The sequence below is a fragment of the Peromyscus leucopus genome, chromosome 3 (assembly GCF_004664715.2).
Source record: "Peromyscus leucopus breed LL Stock chromosome 3, UCI_PerLeu_2.1, whole genome shotgun sequence".
Taxonomy (NCBI): domain Eukaryota; kingdom Metazoa; phylum Chordata; class Mammalia; order Rodentia; family Cricetidae; genus Peromyscus; species Peromyscus leucopus.
This window is the reverse complement of record NC_051065.1, coordinates 48,629,342-48,642,344: the sequence shown is the minus strand read 5'-3', so window position 1 is coordinate 48,642,344 and position 13,003 is coordinate 48,629,342. Positions and strand designations below refer to the sequence as shown.

At 50.7% G+C, this 13,003-nt stretch overlaps 1 protein-coding gene across 1 annotated transcript; it reads right to left on the bottom strand.

Annotated features, from left to right (window-relative positions):
• Nucleotides 1-2,440: 2,440 nt before the first annotated feature.
• Nucleotides 2,441-11,092, bottom strand: LOC119087590 (uncharacterized aarF domain-containing protein kinase 2-like). Its single transcript, XM_037203629.1, has 4 exons — nt 9,759-11,092; nt 8,443-8,589; nt 4,439-4,567; nt 2,441-2,832 (listed from the first exon to the last, which is right to left on the bottom strand). Exons 1-4 carry the CDS (start codon nt 10,671-10,673, stop codon nt 2,560-2,562), a joined length of 1,464 nt encoding a protein of 487 aa, XP_037059524.1. The 5' UTR covers nt 10,674-11,092; the 3' UTR covers nt 2,441-2,559.
• Between the last annotated feature and the right edge of the window lie 1,911 nt (nt 11,093-13,003).

The following is a 13,003-nucleotide window of genomic DNA, read 5'->3' as shown; positions in this document are numbered from 1 at the left end:
GCTGGCTGCCAGTGACAAGCCGAAGGGGTGGACATTCCACAAAGCCCTTGCTGCTAGATGTTCTCAAACAAGAGTTTGTGCAGGGCTAAGCCAAGTCAAGGGCTGGTTCTGTTTGGTTTGGGTTTTCACTTCGTGACGACACAGGGTCTCGGGTAGCCCAGCCTGGCCTTCAACCTGGGAGAGATCTGCCTGCCTCACCTCTCAAGGGCCGAGATTCAAGGTCCTGCCTGCCCCGCTGTCCCTCCCTGTCCCCAGGTAGTAGGTGACCGAACTAACATCTGGATTCAGACAACACCAGGTCAACTCTGCTCCAAGCCACCTGGGTAGACCACCCGTGCCTCCGGTGACTCAAGAGTCAGTGTGGCTTTGACTGACTGTGCACCTTTCCACACTCCCAGAGTTCTTTCTCAGAACCAAAGCAGCAATTTCAAACCTCCCTGTCTCCTCTGCCCCCCAGCAGTAGATAACCTCAGCTCTCGACTCGCAGGCTTCTCAATTCATTGTTGGGGATGCCAAGTACTATCCTATATGCCTAAGTGTTTGGGGGCATCCATAGCCTTTTTCTGCACATCACCTGGTTCCAGACACATCCCAGACCCAGCTCTAACAGCTAAGTGCATCCCCAGACAGAGCAGGCATTTCCTGGTGGTTAAAGACCACTGAGATCCCCTGCCACAGCCTTGTGGAAGACAGGATGATGAGGCTAGGTACCTGCTACTTATCCCCCTCATCCTGATGTACAGGCATGAGATAGAAAAGCTCACTGAGGGCTTCCAAGAGAGACCCAGATAGATTACAGGATCAACATCAGTCCAGTGTGGCAGGACACTTGGGCCATAATCCTGTCCTCCCAGCATTTGGGAGGTGGAGAAATTAGGATCAGTAGTTCCAAAGTCATCCTCAGCTACAGAGCAAGTTCAAGCCAAGCTACATGAGACCCTGTCTCAAAAAAGAAAGAAAGAAACCACCATTTGCCTCTGGGCTCCTCCACCTCCCTGCCTCACCTCACGCCTCCAACCCAACTCCACCCCGAGGTCACCATTGTCGTGACTAGCTTATCTCTCTGCCTCACGGTCTTCCACTGCCTGCATCAGGATTAAAGGATGATTTTTTTAAAAAAAGATTTATTTATTTATTATGTATACAGTATTCTGTCTGCACATATCCCTGCAGGCCAGAAGGGAGCGCCAGATCTCATTACAGATGGTTGTGAGCCACCATGTGGTTGCTGGGAATTGAACTCAGGACCTTTGGAAGAGCAAGCAGTGCTCTTAACCTCTGAGCCATCTCTCCAGCCCAAGAATGATTTTTTTTTTTTTTTATTCATTAAGGGGCCAGTAAGACGGTTCAGTGGATGAAGGTGCTTGCCACCAAGCCTGACCACTTGAGTTGACCCTCAGGGTCTACGTGATGGCAGAGGACTGGCTCCCACAAGTGGTTCTTCGACCCGCATGCGCACACCATGCGGCATGTGCGGGGTCACACATACACAAACACACTAAAATTTTTTTAAATTAAAAATCTGGGGCTGCAGGGATGGCTCAGTGATTAAGAGTACCGGCTGCTCTTCCAGAGGACCTGGACTAGATTCCCAGCACCCACTCAGCAGCTCACAACCATCTGTAACTCCAATTCCAGGTTATTTAATGCCCTTTTCTGGCTTTCTGGGCACCAGGCAAACTTTTAAAAATTAAAAGATTTTAACAAATTAAAAAATATGCAAATTAAAAAATATACTTAACACCTGTATACTTGCCAGGCATGATGGCCTATAATCCTGGTACTTAAATAGTCCACTATTTAAGAAGGATTAATGTGAGTTTGAGGTCAGCCTGGGCTCTATAATAAATTTCAAATCACTCTAGGCTATACAGAAAGAGCTTGTCTCAACTTAAGTGTGTGCATGTGTGTGCGTGTGTGTGTGTGTGTGTGTGTGTGTGTGTGTGTGTGTGTACTTCAGCAAATGTTGTAATAATGAAACATGGAATCTTTTAAGGGACTAGAGCTCAGATGAGCCCGTTGCCCATGGATTAATCCTGACTCTGAGATACTCTGTGCAATGTGCCTTCACGTCTCCCACTGCGGCGCACCCTTGGCACAGGCTGCTGTCTCTAGACAAGTCCTGCCATTTGTCTTCACGTTGGTGACACAGCCTCCCCATCCCGGATGAAGTGGAGCCACCTCCTAGGTGAAGCCCTGGATCCAGAAAAGGTCCCTTCAAGCTAATCCTTGAGCATGGGCCCTCAATGGCATGCGGTTCTTTCCCGCTGGTTTACCCAGTAAACATTGTAGTCAGGTCTGCTTTTAAGTAAGTCCAACACTTCATTCAGCACTTGGCATACAGCAGGTACTCCATAAATACTGAATGAATGAAGAACGAATGAATGAATGAATGAATGAATGAAGCCGTATCTAACACACACCATACCTGCTGTTGGTCTAAACGGTGTGCTTACCATTCTTCCCACAGCACACAGAATGCACACCACAGAGGAGAACTCAGCGCAAGCTCTGGGTCACAGAAGCTTTGGGGGGAGGGGCTTCACTCAGCTCAAGTTCTCAACCTGCAGCTCTCTTCTTGGCTGGCCCTCCCAGGCCATGCCCGGCAGAGCCCTCTGCACCTTCCCTTAAACGTTCTGCTTGTGTACTGAGCCTCGGCACCCAGCTAGGTCCCCCCACTCCCCCTATGCAATCTGCCCATGCACTGAACCTCAACATTCGGGGCCCCCAGCTCACCATCTTCAAAAGCATGTTGATCCCCAGCCTTGCAATCTCCCTCTTCAGGTCGGCAGGAGTTCCTGCCTGCTGGTAGCTGGACACTGGGACACTCTCCTTAAAGACAGCAGAGAGACAGCTTTAACCTGCTGGCCACCCCACCGCAAGATGCCCCAGAAGCTGATCCTAAAACCCCTATAAATCTGTCACTAACACACTGGTTTGAATGTTTACATTTCCTTCATATACTTCTCAAAAGAAATACCCAAGAGTTTACAGCCATCAACTCTGCAACTAAGAGGAGAGAGATGCTTGAGGCCCTGGGAAGAGACAGGAGCAGATAGATGCTGAGACTGAGCCAAGCGCCAGGCATGGTGGTGCAAGCCGGTAATCCTGGCCCCTGGGAAGCAGAGGCGGGAAGAACAGGAGTTTAAGGTCAGAGTTTGAGGCCAACCTGGAGTGTGTGAGACTGTCTCAAAACAAACTAAAACAAGAAGAGAATCATCCAGCAGAGACCTGAGCTGGAGCTCCAGCAGGAAAAGGGAAAGAAAGGACAGTCAGAAGAATGAACGGGCGACTAGCAAATCACCGCTGGGTTCAGTCTGTCAAGGCGGCCCGCTGAGCTGGAGCACAAACACACATACAAAGAACAGCCCAGAGGGTCTAAGACCAGCCTCAGAGTCACACAGCTAGGAGACAAGTCTCTGGATGTCACAGTACCCTTTTCTTGTTTTTTTTTTTGTTTGTTTGTTTGTTTGTTTGTTTTTGTTTTTTTGGTTTTTCGAGAGAGGATTTCTCTGTGTAGTTTTAGTGCCTTTCCTGGAACTCGCTATGTAGTCCAGGCTGGCCTCAAACTCACAAAGATCCGCCTGCCTCTGCCTCCCAAGTGCAGGGATTAAAGGCGTGGGCCACCACCGCCCGGCTCATTACCATTTCCTAATGAGACAGGTCTGGGGAACAGCTAAGGCAAATGCTTGCCCCAGCACTTCCTGTGTCAAATGTGTTTTCATTCAATGTGTCACTTACTCCTGGGCAGTGCCATGAGGTCCCCAGCTAATCAGACGGCAGAGTGAGTTCTCAATTCTAAGAAGTCTGAGGCTACCTGCAGCTCTCGGGACCAGCTCACAGCTCACTCCACTCTGTCTCTTCCTCCGGCTCCTCCCAGAGCCGTTCTGGCAGGGGTGTGGTAGGCCGGCTCTGGCAGGGGTGTGGGAGGAAGGACGGCTCTGGCAGGGGTGTGGGAGGACAGACGGCTCTGGCAGGGGTGTGGGAAGAAGGACGGCTCTGGCAGGGGTGTGGTAGACTGACTGCTCTGGCAGGGGTGTGGGGAGGACGGACGGCTCTGGCAGGGGTGTGGGAGGACGGACGGCTCTGGCAGGGGTGTGGGAGGACGGACGGCTCTGGCAGGGGTGTGGGAGGACGGACGGCTCTGGCAGGGGTGTGGGAAGAAGGACGGCTCTGGCAGGGGTGTGGTAGACTGACTGCTCTGGCAGGGGTGTGGGAGGCCAGCTCTGGCAGGGGTGTGGGAGGATGGCTCTGGCAGGGGTGTGGTAGGACGGGAGGCTCTGGCAGGGGTGTGGGAGGCCGGCTCTGGCAGTGGTGTGGGAGGACGGTTTTCTGCAGTGCCGGGCAAGCCCCCACCCTTCTCAACCCTCTCCAGTTGACAGACAGGAAGCACATCCTCTCTCTTCAGCATGAGTGACACGCGGAACCAGAGCCTTACCTCGTATGTCTCCACCAGGATATCCCGAGTGATGAGGGGGTGTATCGGGGTGGGGAATTTCACAGATGCCATGTCCTGGAAGTTGTGCTGAAAGTGTTCCAGATTCCGAGCTTCATAGCGCAGGTCTATCTGCAGAGTGGGGAGGAAAGAAGAGCTAGTGTGCACAGGAAGCACCTCTACGAGGCCAGAACCAGCTCAGCAGGTTCCCTTCCTTCCTCCTCACCCGCTTCCCTGGCTCCACCAGGAACCTCGGAGAAGACACACCAGCTAGCTGCCGCTGAAGGCGCAAACATCCACTGTCCACATGAACTCCCCTAAGGCAGATCTCAGATCCCCTGGGAGGATTTGGGCCCTCACAGCAGCCAATGGATGCCCATCTGACCTCATAGCTCTTTTCAGTGCCCCAGTGCTACAGCCACTTCCACACAGGGACGGCCTCAACCTCCAAACTATTGCAGCAACTGCCATAGTTGAATGCCCAACACCCCCCCCTTTTTTTTTTGGTTTTTCGAGACAGGGTTTCTCTGTGCAGCTTTGAGTTTTTCCTGGAACTCACTGGCCTTGAACTCACAGAGATCCACCTGGCTCTGCCTCCGAGCGCTGGGATTAAAGGCATGCGCCACCACCGCCCAGCTCCAACTTTTAATAAACTTCCCAACTTTTCTCCTAATCTACCTGATATCCATGTCATGTGAATGGTGTCATCCTCACTCTTTTTAAAAAAAAAAAATTGGCGCACACCTTTAATCCCAGCACGTAGAAGGTAGAGGCAGATAGATCTCTGTGAGTTCAAGGCCTGCCTGGTCTACAGAGCTAGTTCCAGGACAGCCAGGGCAACAAAGAGAAACCCTATCTTGAAAAACAAACAAACAAACAATAAATAAGCAAACAAATAAATAAGGTTTGTTTTACATGTATAAGTGTTTTATGTGCACACATGTGTGTACACCACATGCATGCCTGTTGCCCACAGAGGTCAAAAGAAGCGGTCAGGTTCCCTGGAACCGGAGTTACACAAAGATGCCTGTGGGTAATTCTCTGCAAGAGAACTCTCTTAACCAGTGCTCTTAGCCCCTGAGCCAGCTCTCCAGCCCTGAGTTGCTGCTCTTTAGAATGACGTCCAGGTGGGGCATGACTGGTCTCCTGCTCCTCTCTCTAGATGCACCTCTTTGGTGCTCCCTACCGTCCTCTCCCATCCCATCAAGTCTACAGAGCGCCTGACACCCCCTGATCCCGAGAGTGTGGAATAACTGCCGTGACTGCACACAGGAGCACTGAGGCAGACTTGTAGACACACACACCAGGCCTGCAATGTGCTGCTGCACCTGCCGGCAGGGCTGGCCGGAGAGGCTGGTCTCAAACAAATGGGTAAAATACGGGGATGTCGTTTCAAGAGATGGGACCCTGAGGTCTGTGGGGCTTTTAATGGGAGCTGAAGCTCAGGAGGGAGGCGAAGCCAAGAGTCAAGATGAAGAGACGGTGGTTGGAGTAGAAGCTGTTTGCTCCGTTTTCATTGCCTTATCATCAAACTGGCAATGCTCCAGTATAGAAAGCCAAGCCCATTGGGCGGTGGTGGCGCACACCTTTAATCCCAGCACTCAGGAGGTGGGGCAGGCGGATCTCTGTGAGTTCAAGGCCAGCCTGGTCTACAGAGCTAGTTCCAGGACAGCTAGGACTGTTACACAGAGAAACCCTGTCTCAAAGAAACAAAAAAAAGAAAGGAAGGAAGGAAGGAAGGAAGGAAGGAAGGAAGGAAGGAAGGAAGGAAGGAAGGGAGAAAGAAAGAGAAAAAAAGGAAAGAAAGAAAGCTCTCTACTCTGTTCTGGTAGGTCTCCACACATACCTCTCAGTTCCCCACAAATTCCTATTTGAAATCCTAGCCTCCAAGGTAATGATATAAGCGAGAAGGACCTGGCAGAGTGGTTAGGTCTTGAGAGTGCAGCTCTGTAACATCCTTATACAAAAGGCCCGAGACCCTAGCCCCTTCTACCCTGGGAAGATTCCATAACCACAGTCTCTCTTGACTCCAGGCTTCATCTTTGGAACTGCTGGTAAAATTCACTGCCGCTCTACTTATGCCAACAGCCCAAATTGTCCATTTTTGTGTTTTGAAATAGGACCTAGCTGCCTGGAACTCACTTGGATTAAGTTGGACTTGAACTTACAGACATCTGCCTGCCTCTGCCCCCTGAGTGCTAGAATTACAGGCCTGAGCTACCACACCAGGTACCCAAATGATTTTTGAAACATCAAAATGTGTGCCTGGAACTTAAAAATCTTCACCCAGAATATATAAATGAAGTCTTGGCACAAAGCTTCTGAAACCCTGCCCATACCTGAGCCACCCAGTAGGGAGCCAGTGCAGATATCCACTTGAAGGCCCAAACACCTTCATGTAAGTTTACCAAGTCTGGCTACTTGTACAAATGCTCCCAAGGGTCCCCACCAGGGAGTAGGTCCTTGTCTTATTCAATTAGCTCTAAAAACAAAGTAAAACAAAGAGAATGAGTCTTCTTGCCCTAGAGGTCAGCCTCTGGTGGTTGCTGAGTTAATATGACCCCTTAGTTTCATTTTTCCCTGAGGCACAAAGAGAGCCTGTATCTCCCTCCTAAGTGCTCTCAGAGGTCCATGAAGCTCTGGTTGGCAGGCTGGAAGGAAGAGGTATTTCCCACTTCCTGGCCTGCCATAAAATCTCTCCCATCTTCCATGTCAGCTCCATTCCACACCAACTATGTTGGAGATGGTAATAGGGGACAGGAGGGATAGATAAGGGCATTTTTGTTCTGTATCCCAAGACATACCTGCATTTTATATTGCAAAAAGGAATCTCTCTGTCCAGTTAGTCATGGCGTAACCGGCACACCATGTTAACTGCTTGCTATGAGATGCTGTGCCCGCCTCCTCTGCTCAGATGTCCCCGGAGAAGCACAAGGTTGATAACTGGGGACACTACACAGCCAGCGTTTCTAGAACTGCCCCAGCTCAGATATCCAGAGAACCAGGAAGAGTGCAAGTGACGAACGCCAGAGAGGCACAAGCCTCAAAACTATAGCCAACGGAGTGACGAGAGGGGCGAGCCTGAGCTCGGGAATGAATGGCTGCCTTTGTTTCCCCACTCCCAGCCCAGCCCACAAAGCCTGCTAACTGGAGAAAATATGGAAGGCGGGTCATTTTGTTTCTTAAAGGATGTTAATCTATTACCATCAAACCACAGGCTCGCTAAATAAAGCACAATTTAAAGATTCAATTCTGAGCCAGTAAAATGGCTCATTGGGCAAAAACACTTGCCATGGGAGCCCCAGGCTCAAGGACCCACCCTGTGGAAGGAGACAACTGCTCAAAGGTGTCCTCTGACATACATATGCCATGGCATGCACATGCCTACCCATCTCACACACCCACACAAGAAGAAATACAATGTAAAATAAAAAACTGTAAAGGGTTAGTTTTTGTCTCTCTCCATTGGCCTCTGTGGTGACAGGCAGCACTGGTTTTCCAGTTGGGATGGCAGAGCCAATCTTACAAAGAAAATGGGTCCTAAAGTCACTCCAAAGGAGAGCTCCCGGGCTAGAGAGATGGCTCAGTGGTTGAGAGCAGTGACTGCTCTTCTAGAGGACCCGGGTTCAATTCCCAGCACCTACATGGCAGCTCACAACTGTCTGTAACTCCAGTTCCAGGCCTTCTGACACCCTCACACAGACATACATGCAGGTGAAACACCAATGAACACAAAATAAAAATAAATTATTTAAAAAAAAAAAAAAAAAAAAGGAGAGCTCCCTCTCCCTCAGGTCACCTGAGTATAGGCAAGAAATAGCCTAGCTATATAAAACGGCTGGGACTGGACCATTTTTTGTTTCCTCAGCTAGCATTACCTACCCTGACTAATAGATCATGCCCTGCATGACATGCTGGGAAATTACCTACCCATTCACCTGTTCATAAGCATCTGCTAATGGCAAGAAGTATGGTAGGTGCTATTTACAACTGAGAGAAGGAGTCACCTGTTGGACCATGAGCTTCTCAAATTCCTCCACAATCTCAGGCAAGCTAAGCCACTTGACTCCTGGTAAAAGCCCCAGGGCTTGGCTGCCAATCTTCATCAGCTGCAAATCCATGTACACCTGAGTGAGCAAGCCAGGGTGTAACACCTGCCAGAAAGAAACATGAGACAAGACAGAATCAGGAGAGAGCATTTTACTGAGCAAGCATTGGCTCCCACCTTCAAAAGAACCAGAGTGCCTCTCCTCAAAACAAAGGATGCTCTTGGGTAGTGGTCCCTCCTCCCCAGAAGTAGCAAAACCCAAGTTTTTTGTTTGTTTGTTTGTTTTGTTTTTTCCCTCCCTCAGACTATTCACGCCACCACTCCCTAAAGTCAGGAAATGAAACCAGGGCCTGTTGTGGAGGAATACACCTTGAATCCCAGCACACAGGAGGCAGAGGCAGGCAGATCTCTGTGGTCTACCCTAGTGAGCTCCAGGACGACCAAGGGAGCTATGGAGTAAGACTCTACCAAAGAAACCACACACAGAAAGAAAGAGAGAGAGAGAGAGAGAGAGAGAGAGAGAGAGAGAGAGAGAGAGAGAGAGAGAGAGAAGGAAAGAAAGAAAGAAAGAAAGAAAGAAAGAAAGAAAAAGAAAGAAAGAAAGAAAGAAAGAAAGAAAGAAAGAAAGAAAGAAAGAAAGAAAGAAAGAAAGAAAGAAAGAAAGAAAGAAAGAAAGAAAGAAAGAAAGAAAGAAAGAGGAAACAACTTGGGCCTGGAGGCCTAGTAGCACTGGTGATCCCTGCTATTTGGGAGAGAAGAATCATAGGTTCAAGACCTGCCTGGGAAACTAACTTAGCAAGGCCTTGTCTCCAAACAAAAAGTAGACTGAAGGGTCACAATATAGCTTAGAGGCCTAGCATGTGTGAACTAAATTTTATTCCACCCTAGGTGCGATCCTCACTATGAGAGGGGGGGGGGGGAGGAAGAGAGAGAGAGGAGAGAAAGAAATGAAACAGCTTACTTTTAACAACAATACAGGTTGAGCAGCCCTAATCCAAAACCCAAAACTGAAAATGCTCCCAAATCTAAAACTTTTTAAGGACTGACCTAACACAATCTGACCTCAGGGGATGGGTTGAAGTCATAACAAAGGTGCACCAAAAATATTGCAAGAAATAACCTGTAGTCTACATGTATAAAGGGCGTGTGTAATATAAATGAATTTCATATTTCATGTTTAGACTTGGGTCCTATACCAGGATAGCTCACCGAAGACATGCAAGGTAAGTTGATCAAAGATGGGGCGCCCCAGACCGAGGCTGTGAGAGCACTTACTTTCACTGCCACTGGGATGAGGTGATCTGACGCAGGTGGATGGCCAGGAACCCGAGATGTGCCCATTTCTGACCTAACAAGGTCAGTTTTAGGGAGCAGCAGCTTTTCTAGAAATGCTTCATCAGCAAGGTTTTCTAAAGGCTTCTTCCATTCCTTCGCAAAGGGCTGTCTCTGCACCCCGACTGCCCCGGCTCCTGAGGACAGCTGTGGGACAGAGAGGTCCCCACGTCTCCAGAGTCTGTCCTCCAGCAAAGCAGGGCTAGCGAATGCTTTGTACACTTGTGCCACACAACCCGAACCCACGGGTTCCTGGGTATCAAAAAAGAGGAGGCTGCCCCAGTCCTCCCCGAATGCCTGCTGGAGTGCGCGTTCCGTGTGGGCCCAAGGGTGGGGGGTCACCTGGACATGCAGCTTGGAGAACTGGACACAGAAAGCCTCTGAAAAGAGATCGCGCCGGGTGCCGGCCCATTGGCCCAATTTGATATAAGTTGGACCCGAGGTTTCTGTGGCTTTCAAAAGCAGGTGGAGCCAGAGGGTGGAGAGGCTAGGAGACAGGTAGGTGAGAGGGTACAAGACCAGGAGGGGGAAGAATTTCGCCAAGAGAACGCCAGCGCGGAGCCCTAGGCGGAGACACAGTAAGACACGGCCCAGAGGCCCTGCTTGGGCCACTTCCACCCGTCCATTTTCAGCCAGGTCACTCCAGGGGGTCTTTCGTTGGCACAAGCTGCCAGACGCCCCCTCTCCAACATTCCCATGGGCTGAGATAAACTTGGGCAAAGTACCCAGCAGAAACCAACATAGCCTGGCATTGCGAGAGCACCCCAGGGGTCTGGAAAGGCCAAGTTCCTTCCCGAACTCAAAGCATCTTAAGTGTGACAAGCAGACCCTGACGGACAAACGCCAGAGGGTTACCATCCTCCCCAGGCCCCCAGACCTAGGCTGCTTGCCCTCTACTTAAGGAGAAGCCATTTGTGCAGATGCTCCGGGAGAGGCGAGGATAAGTCGGGCCGACCCCCCCCTCCCCCGCGCCCCTCCAAGCGCCGCCGCCTAAGCCAGGCCGGGCCCGGGGCGGGCGGCGACCTGAACCAGGGACCCCGGGTGACGCGGGGTCAGCACGCGCGCGGGCTGTCTGGTGCCAGATCGCAGAGTGCCACCGAGCGCCAGGGGTGGAGCGGTGGACTCGGGGCCTGCAGCGGACGGCGGGGCCTCCGAGAGCCGCAGGGAGGCTCCCGGGACGCGGCGGGGCACACACCCCGAACTACCCGGGGACCAGCCCCAGTGGGTAGCCCCAGCCAGGCAGAGCACTCAGCACCGGGGCCCGCGCCGCCGGCGACTTCCGGCACCTGGCTCCGCCCTCTCCGCCCGGGACACGCTCCTTAAAGGGGCCGCGGCACGAACCAGGGCAAGGGACACACTGAGACCCTGAAGGGATTTAGCACAAAACACAGAAGCACCCTCTGTGACCCCCTTTTCCTCTCCTTTTCGGAGCTTCGTAGTTTAAACCCTAGAAATGTTAAACCGCACAATGGATCGCAGGTGTGTCCAGCGGAAGGCGACCTTTTCAGCCGTCGGGTGTGGGTCCTGGATTCTTGAATCCCAGGCTGCAAAAACTTAGCAGTGGTGTTTAGACCTTAGGGAATGACTTATACATTTGACTAATACTTATTGAGCCCAATCAGTCTTTCTCTAATTTGTATTAAACTAGGTATTATTCTGGACTCTGGGGAGTGGACATATTCGTCCTAGTCTCACCCGTTAATTACTGGGAGAGTAGGGGAAGTCTATACAGGAACATGAGACAGCTCGGTGGACTAACGGTGCTTGCTGTCAAGCCTAACAACTGAGTTCTATCCGAGGAACCCACCCGGTGGAAGGTCACCATTTTATTTAAGTCGTGTCCCCCACATATAAAAGAAATGTGATGAAAATAAATAAAAGTGTAGCAAGGGCCACGGCTCCATGAGGAGCCCGTGGTGCCATAGGACCAGGCTACTTTGGAGAAGAAATAAGGGTCTTGGGAGAGAGGCCAAATGAAGAAAGCTCCAGAGTAAGAAAGACTTTGGATGTTTGTGCGCGCACGCGTGTGTTTAATCTGGAATAACCAGAGGGAGGTCAGACAGCCTTGGACTTGGTGGAGTGGCAGGGGTTGGGGGTGCAGAGTGGAGAGACAACATCAGTTTTTAAAAGTGTGTATTGTTCTTTCAGACGTCCTAAATTCGGTTCCCAGTACCCACATCTAACAACAACTCTCAAGCCCCTGTAACTCCAATTCCAGGGAATCTAATGCCCCCTTCTGGCTTCTAAGGGTACACACACACACACACACACACACACACGCACGCACGCACGCACGCACGCACGCACGCACGCACGCACGCACGCCAGCACCCGGGAGGTAGAGGCAGACAAGAGTTCAAGGCCAGCCTGGTCTGCATAGGGAGCTCTAGGCCAGCCAGGGATACATGGTGGCACATCAAACAGCTTTAATCTCAGCACTCAGAAGGCAGAGACAGATGGGTCTTTGTGAGTTCAAGGCCAGCCTGGTCTACATAGTGAGTTCCAGGCCAGCCCAGGCTACATAGTGAAACCCTCTCTAAGTAAATAAATAAACAAAGCCCTGCCAGGTGGAGTAGTTCACACATTCAATCAAAGTCCAAAGCTCACGTGGATACAGGAGACCCTGCCTGAAAATAAACAAACAAAAACAAATAAATAATAAATGTTTCCCAATTTGCTATTTTTTTTAATGCCAAATGCTGTTTATTGAAGGAGGGAAAAGGTCTTAAATACAGGCTTACAGCACAATGGGAGAACCCTGGAGGGCAGAAGTTTGCTACCGATGTTTTACAATCTTGCATCTAAGCTGTTAACGCTCATTATGCAGAATACACAGACAAGGAACTTCCCTTAAGCATTCAGGAGGGTGGAACCTGGCAGGGAATTAGCATAGGGAGGATATCAAGGTCAAGGTCCGAAAGCAAGGCAACAGTTACCCAAAACAGGGGCCAGGACCCTACAGGTCCCCCTTTTACTGAAAAATGAGCTTCTGACTTAGGTTGCGTGGGACGTCAGCAGGTCACCTTACCCATCATGGAGACTGCCTGCCCAGGCCACACAGGCACTCTGTCTTAGGTTGGTGAGTGCCCCCCAGGCATGACCTGTCTCTGAATACTCATTATCATACAGGCGCAATCGTGTGTGAGCTGCAGAGTTAACTGCTGCCAAAGATCTCAAAGTGGCACTGG